Source organism: Tilletiopsis washingtonensis (genome assembly GCF_003144115.1).
Source record: "Tilletiopsis washingtonensis strain MCA 4186 unplaced genomic scaffold FA09scaffold_12, whole genome shotgun sequence".
NCBI classification, from domain to species: Eukaryota; Fungi; Basidiomycota; class Exobasidiomycetes; order Entylomatales; genus Tilletiopsis; species Tilletiopsis washingtonensis.
Window position 1 is genome coordinate 548,416 of NW_020312009.1, and position 11,915 is coordinate 560,330.

Below are 11,915 nucleotides of genomic sequence, written 5' to 3' on the forward strand. Positions count from 1 at the left end.
CGACGAACCCAATGCAACAGACACTCAGGCCAACATGAACATGCACCGGCTCTTTCTGCCGAGGATCAGCAGACTCGTGTCGCTCTGAGCCCATGCTCCGCAGATGCAGGCACGAGTGCAAGCCGGACCTGATGGCGCGCTCGCGATGACATGTGTAGGATTCCGAGTGCGCGGGCGTGCAATGTACAAGGGGCCACGAGCCCCGAGAACGGGCACAAGGCCCAGCCTAGGCGGCTAGAGAGTCCTTCCAGCCGGCGATGGCAGACTCGACGATGGGCCGCACGAGCTTGCGGCCGCCGTTGGGCGAGTGGTGCACCCAGATCATCCTGCGCGGCACCTGTCAGTCTCAACACCTTCACAGCGCTTCGGCCGCAACTCACTGGCGCGGCTTGAGCGACTTGTAGTCGGCCCAGCGCTCGGCGTCGAGGAACGGGCTCTCCTCGAGCGTCTTGCTGACGAGGTCGAAGAGCTGCGTGGCCTGCGCGTCGCTGACGTTGTCCGTCGGGCGCACGGCGAGCACCATCTCGCGCACCTTGATCTTCTTGCTGCGCAGCACATCACCGCCCTTGGGATGGCCATCCTCGTGTCGCTTACTCTTGTACGAATGCAGCGAGATCGTCACGTCGACGCCGATCTCGTTGGAGAAGCCGTCGAGCACGCCGAACCACGCGTCCGTCGTGTTGTACAGCGTGCGCTCCACCTGGTCCTCGAGGCTCAGCGGCACCGAGGCAAAGCCGACGTGCACGTCAGGCGTGCCGTCGGCCGTCTTGACAAGGTCGCCCTTCCAGTCGCGCCGCAACAAGTCGCGCACGCCCAGCTCGTCGAGCGCCTTCTTGGCCGCCGACAGCTCGTCGTCAAGGCGCGCCATGACGGTGTACAGCTTCTCGTCCCGCCAGTTGCTGCGGCGCAGCAGCCGCTCGGCCGTGAACTTGTCCGCCGGCTGGCTGTTCGTCAGGCCCTTGCTGTCGATCGCGATCGCGTCGCTGCACGGACGTCAGCACAGTCCGTGCTTACACTACCCACAGCATGGCTCACAGGATCAGCTCGACGACCTCGTGCGGCACGTGGTACTCGCCCTCCTTGCGCGCCTCGAGCTCATCGAGCATCTGGCGCGCCACGATCGTCGTGCAGCTAGCCACAGGCTCGAAGATGCGCGGGCGTGCGTCAGGCGCGGCGCCGCGGTCGAGGTGGTGGTCGAAGATGGCCTCCACCTTTGCCTCCTCCCAGTCGCTCAGCGGCGCCGGGTGGTCGACGAGCACGATGCCCTTGATCTGCTTGGCCAGCTCGCGCGGCGGCACGGGCAGCTCGTCGATGGTGAGCAGGTCGCGGTGGCCGGGCGACATGAGCACGTTGCGCAGTGCCAGCTTGTTCTCCGGCCGCAGGTCGAGGGCGTCGCGCGGCGTCTGCAGCAGCGCAATCGTGCGGTTGCCCGCCTCGTTGTTGTGCGAGAGATGGTAGGCCCAGGTGAGGGCAGCCGTCATGCTGTCGAGGTCTGTGGGAAGCCTCAGCTGCTGGTCATGTCTGCCCTGCTCCAGCCTGCTCACCTCCACCCTCGTTGCCCCTGTGCCGCAGTCCAGCCGTCAGCCGCGTGCCCAGCAAGGCCAGTGCTCGAGCCGACTCACATGACGAGCACCCACTCGTCGGCCTTTCCGGCCACGACATCGGTGACGAACTGGCGCTTCTGCGCCTTGGACCACTCGCTGAAGTGGCCCACGCCCTCCTCGGCCGGCCACACGGGCGGCGCAGGCGCAGGCGCGAGAGGCGCGGCGAGGGGCAGCTGGTGCGCCGGCACGCCCAGCGCCGACGGCAGTACAGCGGCCAGCAAAGCAACAAGCGCAGCAATCCGCATGTCTGCGATGCGAAGTGTTGAGTAGTCGCTGGAGAGGAGATGGAGGAGATGAGGGAAGAGGCGAGGCATGTGCTGCGGCGAGGCGGCTCGAGGGGCGCAAGCGCCGCTGCTGCACCGCCGCCGTTGCGTCACCGTGCGCCAGCACCGCAGCGATACTCGTCGCGCGCGCCAAGCTTGCGCCTCGCCGGCAGACATCTCATGCTCAAGACGTTGGCCGTCACCCTCAACGGCCCGCAGCCGGCCAGCTTGAACCAGGACCCCCTGCAGCACCTCTAGATTATGACGCCGAAAGAAGGCGGAAATGGCGCCTCTGCGGACCGCCAGATGTCGCGTCTCGTAGAGCACGGAAGATGAGATGGACGCATGCTGCTGGTGCCGGTGCCAGCTTGCGCTGCTGCAGTGGACCCACTCGTCACTGGTGCGAGTGTCACGGCGCCAGCTGCACCATAGCTGTAGAATTATAGCAGCCGGTGTTTGTGGCAGGCAGGTCCATGCGCAGAGCTGGGCTGGACACCATCAACGCAGGAGGGCGCGCTTCGTCCTGCCTCCCTCAACAGAGCTGGACCCGAACGCGGCTGCAGCTTCTTCTTCGTCTCAGCAAGGAGGCCTGTTTGCCGACGGCTGACGAGCAGAGCGACAGATGCTCCCAGCGGAGCAGGACTCAAGGAGCGCGACTTGCTTCTGACGCTCGGCGCACAGGCCGCCACGAGATGCTCTTGGCGTGCACTGTCATCCTTGACTCAGCGGACGGGGCGCATCGGTTTGCGACGCATGGCCTTCTCGGTCTGGCACCCTTCTAGAGGTGGCAGCGCCCGCACTCAAGTCTAGCGCTGAATGGTCGGTGCACTCTCGTCACCGCTGAGCGCCGGCAGCACACAGAAGGTAGCTGATTGGGTGTATATTGCGCCGATGCCGTACAGAAAAGATCAGAGGAGAAAGAGACGGCGCGCGCACGCGATCAGGTCCGACGGGACACCAGCTCAGGCCTGCACCGGGCGGGCGCCTCAGGCATCAGCGACGACGGGACGCTTGGCGTCGTCCTTCGGCGGGCCGAAGGCCATGTCGCTCTTGATGGCGGCGATGGCCTTGGCGGGGTTGAGGCCCTTGGGGCACGTCTTGGTGCAGTTGAGAATCGTGTGGCAGCGGTAGAGCGAGAAGCTGTTCTCGAGCTTCTCGCGCCGGGCATCGCCGTGGGCGTCACGCGAGTCGGCCATCCAGCGGTACGCCTGCATGAGCACGGCAGGGCCGAGGTACTCGTCCGAGTTCCACCAGTACGACGGGCACGACGTCGAGCAGCTGCAGAGTGGCGTGCGTCAGCAACTGGGCGCAGCTGACATCTGCAGAGCGAGGGCCGAGCACATGGCCCACCACGAGGGAGGCGTGCATATCTCCTCTGCCGCCCTGTCTTCCCGAGCTGCACTCAACACTCACCATGCGCAGAGAATGCACTCATACAGGCCGTCGAGCCGCCGGCGCTCCTCGGGCGACTGACGGTGCTCCGTGCCGTCGGCGGGCGTGCTGGCGGCCTTGAGGAAGGGCTCGATGGAGCGGTATTGCTTGTAGAACTGCGTCAGGTCGGGCACGAGGTCCTTGACCACGTACACTGGGGAAGCGTGTCAGTGCCCGCGCTTGAGAGTGTGGTGACCGAGGAGAGGCAAGGCCGCGGCGCTGGTAACGAGCGCAGGGGCGATGTGCAGAGACCGCATGCGAGCGCCACCACGAGAGCTCGCAGCCACCGCGCATGCCTCCCTGACACCTCTCCTGCAAAAATGCCTCTCCTCCTCAGTCTGCCCTGCAGCATACTCACTGTGCGGCAGCGGGTAAATTTTCGTCTCGCCGGCCTTCTCAATGCGGCACAGGCACGCGAGCGTGTTGACACCGTCAATGTTCATGGCGCAGCTGCCGCAGATGCCCTCGCGGCACGAGCGGCGGAAGGTGAGCGTCGGGTCCATCTCGTTCTTGACCTTGATGAGCAGGTCGAGGATCATGGGGCCGCACGAGTTCAGGTCGACCTTGTAGGTCTGCAGGCGCGGCTTCGACGACGGCTCATCGGGGTTCTGCGCACAGGCGTAAGCACAAGTGCACAGATGCGGCCAATGCGCAGCTGCTGCAGACGTCTCGCATCCTCCTCTGCGGCATCGCCACTCACCCAGCGGTAGATGGAGACATCCTTGTAGTGGGCCGGCTTGTTGGGGTTGCCGCCCTCACTGGCCTGCGCCTGCTGCTCGGCAGGCGAGGCGAGGGCGCGCGGCGCCGACGAGCCAAAGGCGCGCGAGGCCGAGGCCATGCGCGGCAGCACAGATGCGCGCGAGCGCAGAGCGGGCATGAAGGACATGGTGAGGTGTGAGTGTGAGGGGTGTGACGAAGGAGGAGTGGGTCGTGGAGAGAAGGCAGGAGCGGCGCCCGCGGCGCGCAACACACCTCAAGCGCCACGCGCCGCGGCGCCGCCGCAAGAGGGCGGCGCGCGCACAAGGCAGGCAGGCACGCTCGCCTCACGCGGCAGTCCCGCCTCCTCCGCCGCGCGGCCCGCTCTCGCACCCCTCACGCCGAGGCCACCTTGCCACCTCGGCATGCCGTTTCCGTCTCGCTACAGCCAGCACCCTCTCACGACTCGACCAGCGGCAGCCGCTGCAGCCGGGACGCGCCCGTTAGGCGAGCCGTGTGGCGCGTGGGGACGGCATCTCCCGGCAGGGGCTCGCGTCAGCAGCCAAGCGCCGCTGGCCGCCGCGCCCTGCGCCGCGCTCCGAAGTCGGGGCCGCCCGGCCGCGCCCGCTGGTTGGCCGCCGCTGGCCTCGATTTCAAAGCGGGGCGCATGCGCACGTGACGCGGCGGCGTGGGAACATCGGGACGCCGGCCACTGCCGAGTCGCCGCCATCGCGCTCATGGAGCCTTCTCCACAACGTCAGGCACGCACGCATGTCTACTCATCCGGATGTGGGCTCAAGGAGCGGACGCAGTGTATTTACGCATATCAGCGTAGCTGCCGATATCCAGCGTACCATCACCGGCTGCCCTTCTGCTCGCTCTCCTCGTCGCCCTTGCCCTTGGCGCCCGTGCTCGCCGCCGCATAGCGGCTGCGCCGGCGGATCGTCTCGCCCTTGGCGAAGAGCACAAAGGGCAGCGGCGCGATGGCGAGCGCCAGGCACGCCAGCAGCAGGCCGGCCCACTGCAGGCCCATGCCCTGGAACATCTGCCGCCCGAAGAGCGGGACTGCAGGGATGTGATTAGCCACCATCGAGACGCCGAGGCGACGGACCACTCACAGCTCGCCGCAAAGCCGTTGCGCATCAGGCCCTGCGCAGCAATGGCGCTGGATGCGACGGTCGGGTAGCTGTCCGACGTGTACTGGTACACCGAGAGGAAGACTGTCGAGCCGCTCTCTCAGCACGGCAAATAAGCGTGCAAGATCGGCCAGCTCACCATGGTAGATGCCGACGATGATCAGGAAGAGCGCGATACATGGTGCAATCCAGTGCACGAAGCCGAATTGCGTCCAGGAATAGATCATCTGGATTGTGGAGAGGCGTGAGCTGCGGCTTGGCGCTTCTCCGCGGGCGGCCGTCACGCACGATTCCGATGCCAAACAGTGGGCCGAAGTACATGGCGCCGAAGAGCCGTGCCTCGGGACGAGCAGTGCCGCCACGCTGCACCGTGTCCTTGCGGTAGAGGTGGTCCTGCCACAAGCCCGTCGCAAAGCCGGCAAAGCAGCCGAGGATGAGCGCGAGGTAGGGCAGGCCAGCATTGCCCTCCGACCAGCCGTGGTTGCCCTGGAAGGTGAGTGGGATGACGGAGAGGAAGAGGACTGCAGCAGACATCAGCATTGGTGCGACTGTGCAGCCGCAAGGTACGCACAGACGGTGCCCCACGCGAGAGCAATGTACAGGCCGTACAAGCTCACGACGGGCTCCGTGACGAGCAGCTTGAGGGCGCGCAGCGACTGCTGGCGGAAGAGTGCTCCGATGCTCTCGCCCTCGAGCTCGATCTGCGCCCGGAAGCGACCATCGCCCGTCTCCTTGCGCAGTCGTGCGGCACGCGTGCGCAAAATGGCGTCCGCGCGCGACTCGCGCAAGAAGGCCGCTTCGAAGAGGAAGACGATGCCGGAGAAGATGATGTGGATGTACTGGATCCAGCGCCAGCCGAGGTACTGGTCAATGTAGCCAGAGTAGGCGGGCGCGGCAATGGTGCTGAAGATGGCGCTGAAGGAGAAGATGCTCATCGGCAGCGCACGCTCCGCCTCGCCGAAGCAGTCGGACATGACGCCGCCGACGAGGATCGTGCCGATGGAGCCAAAGGCGCCTTGCAGCAGTCGGCCAATGATCTGCGTCGCGAGGTTCTGCCCAAAGGCGAGCCTGTCGAGGGAAGAGCGGTTCGCGTCAAGTGCTCCTCCTCATGGCTGGTCTGTGCTCACATGAAGCTGACTGCGACGAATGCGCCGAACGCGCCCACGAAGATGTAGCGCCGCCCGGCAAGCTCAGTGAGAGGAGCCACGAAGAGCGGCATGACGGCGCAGGCTGCGTTGAAGCTGGCAGCCTCTGCGTCAGCCTCTCTGCTCGGTCGAAGTCTTGATGTGGCGCACTCACGTGAACATGCCCACCTGGCCCGCCACGTCCGAGACGCCCAGCTCGGCGCTCATCTTGCCGATGCCGCTGCTGTACGCCGACGTGCTGAGGCCGATGCACATTGTCATGGCGTTGAGCAGCACGACGGCGCTCCACTTCTGCGCGCGCGTCCAGAGCAGCGGGTTCTCCGGGTCGTCTTCTTCGAACTGCACAAGCACGATCTTCTCATTCTGGAGTGATGACTGTCAGACCTGCCTCTGCTGGCAGCGCAAGAGCGACTCACGCCGTCGGCGGTAGGCATGCCCAAAGGCCCTTCGTCGCCGTCGGCGTCTTCCGTGGCGTACACTGAGCCTGCCGGAGTGTTGAGCGCCGTTGTATGCCGGCTGCTCGAGGCCGTCGCAGGCCCTGCAGCGACGTCTGGAAAGAGCGAGGCATTGATCTGGCGGCAGAGAAAGGAAGTCAGCGCCGCAGCCGTTGCACAATGCCCTGACAGAGCGCACCTCTGTCTTCTTCAAGGCCGGCATCTTGGCTGACTCGGCGTCCAACTAGGAGAACACAGGAAAGCGAGCGCTGACTGCTGGGTGGTGGGCAACTCTGAAGAGCAGCCGAGTGTTGTGGAGACAAGCAAAGCCGCAAGTACAGGCCCACTGTGCTTCGGATGGTGCGTGCGTGCTTCACCACATGTTGCGCACGCCGGGCGGTGCCAAGCAGCTGTCTCTTGCCGGCTAGCGCACCCGTGCGCTCGCCGGCTGAGCAGTGCGCAAGAGCGTCATCGGGCCAGAGGTGACCGGCCAGATCTTTTGCGAGCACGGCACCGGCCGGCCGTCAGCGTCGGCAAGTCTTGCGCCTCGGCTGCTGCGAGAGGAGGCACTGGCCGAAGACCGACGTCGGCGAGATCTACACCTGGCCGACAGCGGCACAGCCGCTCGCTGCGTGCTGCCTCGGGGTCCAAGCACAAAGCACTCTCAGGCCGGCGACTTCGCATCTCGCCACTTTGCGGCTCGTTCCGGCGTCACGGCCTGCGCGGACAAAGAAAAGCGGCAGCGCCGAGAGGCACGCATGACGCCGTGGCGGAGCTTCGCGGCCGCAGAGGAGTAGATCGGGCGCTCTGACTGCCGCATGAGAGGACTGGTACGCCGGGCCGGAGCGCCGAGGAGAGATATGCCGAGGTGCGAGGTGCAAAGCGGAAGGAAGGAACCCTTAGGCGCTTGAGGCGCGCAGCCGCAGGCAGCGCCGCGCGCGTCGGCGAGTTAGCTGTGCCGCGGCTGCCGCCTTCGCAACCCAGCACCAGGATCTCGCCGAGCCGCCGGCCCGGCTCTCTGCTTCGCTTGGACGCTGCATAGCCTGCCTTCTCGACCTCTCCCGCTCGTTTCCACAGATTTGTCCCACGGCTCACGACAGCGGCGTATCTTCGCACGCAGAGGCTCGACCGAGCATCGCCCGTGGCCTTCTGACGCATGTGCACCACGCGTCCAAGCCTCCACCTCGCTGCGCGAAGATCGACCAGCAGCCTCGCCCTGCGCGCTGCCCCCGCTGGACTGACGGCCACAACGAGCAAATCACGTCGTATATTCTAGCTAGATGACATGGAAGCACAGCATCACCACGCAGGAGAGCCGGGGCCGCTCTAGGCAGTGGCGCCAATCTCGTGCAGGTAGGCGCCGAGCAGCTTCGTGCCCTCGATGTAGTTGGAGATGTCGAGCTTCTCGTTGGTCGAGTGGGCGCCGTCGTCGGCGCGGCCGAGCGGCAGCAGCAGCAGGTTCTTCTTGAGCACCTCGGCGAACGAGAGGGCCACGGGGATGGAGCCGCCTGCAGGCAGGCAGGTGAGCGTAAGTCCATGCAACGAGTGAGCGCCAGGGCACAGCACGCACCCTCGCGCGTCAGGTCCGGCTTGACGCCGTACACCGTCTCGGTGGCCTTGATGGCGGCGGCGTAGTTCCAGTGGTTCGGGTCGGCGAGCCACGGCTTGCCGGCGCTCTCGAGCTCGATCTTCATCGTGTTCTTGCTCTTGACTGCGCGACCGGAGAGATGTGAGCACGGCAGCGGCAGGCGAGAGCAAGCCCGTCACTCACGCGAGGCGAACTTCTCCTCGACGAACTTCACGACGGCCTCCTTGACCTTCTCGGGCGTCATGTCCGGCACGAGGCGCAGTGAGAACTTGCCGATGACCTTGGCCGGGATGACCGTCTTGGTGCCGGCCTCGGCGAAGGCGCCCTGAGCAGTGCGGGGTCAGTCTGCCGCATGCAGAGCTGCGCCGCGTACACTCACCTCGATGCCGTGCAGGCTCAGGCTCGGGTAGCGCATGCGCGCCATGAGCACGTCCTGCTTGCGGTCGGAGATGGTGGTGCTGGAGCCGGTGGCGTCGTCCATGTCCTTGAGGCCGAACTCCATGACGTCGTAGCGCTTGGCCTCCTCGTCCGTCAGCTCGAGCACCTGCTCCTTGATGCCGGGGATGAGGATCTCGCCCTGCGGCGTCACGAGGCTCGACATGATGTGGAACAGGTCCGTCATCGGCTCGTGCACGACACCGCCGAAGAGGCCGGAGTGCAGGTCGGCGCCGGGGCCTGAGATGGAGAGCTTGAAGTAGGAGATGCCACGCAGGCCGTGCGTGAGGCAGGGCTTCTTGGTGCCGAGCCAGTAGCTGCAGCAGAAAGCGCATCAGAGTCCGAGCAGCATCTGCACCTAGGCCAGCGCCACTCACTTGTCGCTGATGCAGCACGCGTCGACGCCGGCGAAGAAGTTGTCCTTCTCCTTCTCGATAAGCGCGTCCAGGCCGACGGAGCCAGACTCCTCCATGCCCTCAAAGCAGAACTTGAGGTTCACAGGCAGCTCGATGCTAGCAGCGCACGCTCTGCATCAGCATAGTATCGGCGCAATCGGCGTCTCCAGGCACTTACCCGGCCTGCTGGTGCGCCTCAATGACGTTGAGCCAGCCGAGGATGGGGCCCTTGTCGTCGGTGGAGCCGCGGCCGTACATGCGGCCCGTGGCCTCGTCGGTGACGAGCTCGAAGGGCTCCGTGTTCCAGCCGTCGGACTTGAGCGCGGGCTGCACGTCGAAGTGCTGCGCAGGAGCGTGGTGAGCGAGAGCAATCTAGAATGGGTCGCGCTGGCAGGCTCATGACAGCCTGACTCCCAGCACAGCGATGCAGCAGGGCTGGCAAGCGCTGTGCTACCAGCAGGTGTCACAGACGGTGCTAGCACGCCCAGCAAGTGCTGCCCATCCGGTGTAATTGGCTACCGCTGCTGTCATGCTCGACGGCCCCAGCTCGCTCGTTGCACGCTACTCACGCCGTACACGAGAATCGTCTTCTTGCCCTTGCCGCCGGTGACGTAGTCGGCAAAGATGACGGGCGGCAGCTCGACCTGCTGGCCGTCGAGCGTCTGCATGCCGAGCGGCTTGAGCTCGGCGGTGCAGCCGAGCTTCTCGAGCTCGGCCTTGAGCCAGTCGGCCATCTCAAAGACGTGCTTGCGGTACTTGGCGTCGCCGGACACCGAGGGAATGGCGACGGCATCGGCGAGACGCTGGATCAGCGCCGCCTTGTTGGCGTCGATCTGGGCGATGAAGGACTTCTGGGCGGGCGTGGACATGATGGGCAGGGGTGTAGGTGGTTGGGAAGGAGGAGAGGAACGAAGGCTGCAGAGACTTGACTATCAGACCCGGGCGAGAGAAAGTCTAGGCGCAGCGCGGCGGCGCGCGGCGTGGAGAAGAAGCTGCGTTGCGCCACAGCGTGTGCGAGAGACTGGTCCAGTGCCTGCATCGCGTTGCAGGTGGCGTTGGCCGCGCGCTGCCAGCACGGCGCTCCGCCCGTGCGCCGCCGAGCAGCAGAGGCGTCTCCGCTCGCTGCGAACTCGGCGCGCATGAGGCCAACAGCGTCACCCACGGCCGCGGCGCCGCGGCTCGCCGTTCTTCCAGCCCAGACGGCCGTCGCTGTCAAGGGGCGCTCTCACTCCTGCGCAGACCCAGAAGGCGGTCTCTGGGAGCAGGAGCGTTCTGGTGCTTCGTGCGTTGCCGTGCTGGCAAGAGGCGGCCAGCCCAAGATAAGCCTGTGCATGCTGGCCCGGAGCTGGGACAGCCGCGGATGATCCTCTCGGTCTGTTCCCACGGGCCCCGCACCATCTCCCGTGCGAGACGGGCAGCGGCGCCGCGCGCGCCCCGCTCGAGCCAGGCAAGCCCCTGGCCAGCGCCGGCCCAGCGCCAAACCGCTGTCCCTCTCACCTCACCATCATCACAACACACACCACCTGCTTGCCCACACAAGGCGCAGCACGCATCTCTCCGCCTGCCTGCAGCTCCGCTGTGGCGCTTCACGTCGCTCTCACGCCTGCGCGTCGCTGACGCGTCTCGCGCTCGTGCACTTGGGCCTCGCCGACGAGCACGAGCCTCCTTTCTCATCTCACCCACCTGCCTTTCGCACACTGCACATCGAAGCGCATCGCTACAAGCGACGCGCTTGCTTCTCTGTCGCGTCCAAGCTTCCACGCACGAGCAGTCGCTGCGCAGATGGAGCAGTCAGCGTCCGGCTCGCTGGCGCCCGGCCAGGCAGGTGAGTGTCGGACCAGCGCAGCAGCGGCAGCTGCCAGCCCGGCTGCGCTTCGCTTCCTGTCTTCTCGCACCTCTGATGACCTCTTCAGGCCAAGGTGCACCCGGCAGTGCCTTCGTCGACGCCTCTTCCGTGCCCGGCGCCTGGGCCTCGTCCCGGGACGAGGTGTCCGCCGCGTCTGTGGCCAACAGCAGCAGCGGCAGCAACGGCGGCGTGCTGGGCGGCATTCAAGTGATCGGCATGTCGCGCGGCGACTCGACGTCCAGCCTCGCTGCTCCTGGTGCTGGCTCAGCGCCGGCGACGGCAGGCCGCAGCAGCAGCCTGAGCGCTGCGCCGGCCGGGGCAGCGCACGCCACCTTCTCGCCCTCGGGCGTCGTGGCCGAGCTGCCAAACGTTGCGCCTTCCAGTGTGGCCGCGCGTGGGCCTGGGGGCATCCCTCGCAGTCTCTCGCACAAGGACAGCTTCGGTGGCATTGCCCACTCGGCGAGTGCCTTCTCGCCTGCCGCGGCGCCGCAGCAGCCGCGCAGCATGCCCTCGAGCCCGAGTCCGCGTCGGCAGACGATGCCGCTGCTCCACGTCGCTGCATCTTCTTCTCGCAGCGCGCTCTTTGAAGAGCAAGAGGTGGACGAAGCCGAGGTCCGTGATGAGGACGACGCGGACGCAGACGTGGGCGACTCGACACAGGCCGACACGAGCGCAGCGTCGCTGAGCGGCCCGGACTCGAACGCACCCATGGGCTCACTCGCTGGCGGGCCGACCAATCCGGCAAGGCAAGCAGGCGATGCGCCCGCCCGTGCTGGTTCCTCATCACTGCGCACCTCGGCGCGTGCTCCGGCGCCCTCGCCGCTCAAGTCAGACGCCCTGGCGCCGGTCGCACGACCCGCCGAACTGCTCTCGCCTGCCGCAGCTGCGGCAGGCGCCAACGCATCGCCAGCTGTGGTCTCACCAGCGGTCTCGGCTCTGCAG

The 11,915-nt window shown here is 66.4% G+C and overlaps 4 protein-coding genes across 4 annotated transcripts; all 4 read right to left on the reverse strand.

Moving 5' to 3' along the window:
- Window positions 1–140: 140 nt before the first annotated feature.
- FA09DRAFT_330366 (DHH phosphoesterase) lies at window positions 141–1,870 on the reverse strand. The gene is made up of 5 exons (XM_025742574.1): window positions 1,623–1,870; window positions 1,545–1,561; window positions 1,036–1,492; window positions 381–983; window positions 141–326 (listed from the first exon to the last, which is right to left on the reverse strand). Exons 1-5 carry the CDS (start codon window positions 1,847–1,849, stop codon window positions 227–229), a joined length of 1,404 nt encoding a protein of 467 aa, XP_025597993.1. The 5' UTR covers window positions 1,850–1,870; the 3' UTR covers window positions 141–226.
- An 885-nt stretch (window positions 1,871–2,755) lies between these two features.
- Window positions 2,756–4,359, reverse strand: FA09DRAFT_330368 (succinate dehydrogenase iron-sulfur subunit). The gene is made up of 4 exons (XM_025742575.1): window positions 3,999–4,359; window positions 3,657–3,906; window positions 3,281–3,452; window positions 2,756–3,145 (listed from the first exon to the last, which is right to left on the reverse strand). The coding sequence occupies exons 1-4, from the start codon at window positions 4,182–4,184 to the stop codon at window positions 2,854–2,856; spliced, it is 900 nt and encodes a 299-aa protein (XP_025597994.1). The 5' UTR covers window positions 4,185–4,359; the 3' UTR covers window positions 2,756–2,853.
- Window positions 4,360–4,850: 491 nt separating this feature from the next.
- Window positions 4,851–6,932, reverse strand: FA09DRAFT_339203 (MFS general substrate transporter; the record flags this gene model as incomplete). Its single annotated transcript, XM_025744192.1, has 9 exons — window positions 4,851–5,059; window positions 5,113–5,214; window positions 5,270–5,357; window positions 5,419–5,651; window positions 5,702–6,198; window positions 6,258–6,371; window positions 6,430–6,638; window positions 6,692–6,847; window positions 6,909–6,932. 9 exons carry the CDS (start codon window positions 6,930–6,932, stop codon window positions 4,851–4,853), a joined length of 1,632 nt encoding a protein of 543 aa, XP_025597995.1.
- Window positions 6,933–7,960: 1,028 nt separating this feature from the next.
- FA09DRAFT_319391 (CNDP dipeptidase) lies at window positions 7,961–9,997 on the reverse strand (the record flags this gene model as incomplete). Its single annotated transcript, XM_025740939.1, has 7 exons — window positions 7,961–8,217; window positions 8,280–8,420; window positions 8,481–8,622; window positions 8,677–9,049; window positions 9,110–9,244; window positions 9,306–9,469; window positions 9,697–9,997. Coding segments are annotated over 7 exons (1,438 nt in total), but the record flags the coding sequence as incomplete, so codon positions are not given.
- Window positions 9,998–11,915: the final 1,918 nt, after the last annotated feature.

Coding starts and splice junctions, on each gene's coding strand:
- FA09DRAFT_330366 (XM_025742574.1), bottom strand. CDS start 1,849: ATGCGGATTGCTGCGCTTGTTGCTTTGCTGGCCGCTGTACTGCCGTCG. Junction 984..1,035: donor GAGGTCGTCGAGCTGATCCT/GTGAGCCATGCT, acceptor ACGTCCGTGCAG/CGACGCGATCGCGATCGACA. Junction 327..380: donor AAGTCGCTCAAGCCGCGCCA/GTGAGTTGCGGC, acceptor GGTGCCGCGCAG/GATGATCTGGGTGCACCACT.
- FA09DRAFT_330368 (XM_025742575.1), bottom strand. CDS start 4,184: ATGTCCTTCATGCCCGCTCTGCGCTCGCGCGCATCTGTGCTGCCGCGC. Junction 3,907..3,998: donor ATGTCTCCATCTACCGCTGG/GTGAGTGGCGAT, acceptor GCCTGTGCGCAG/AACCCCGATGAGCCGTCGTC. Junction 3,146..3,280: donor GAGTGCATTCTCTGCGCATG/GTGAGTGTTGAG, acceptor GCCACTCTGCAG/CTGCTCGACGTCGTGCCCGT.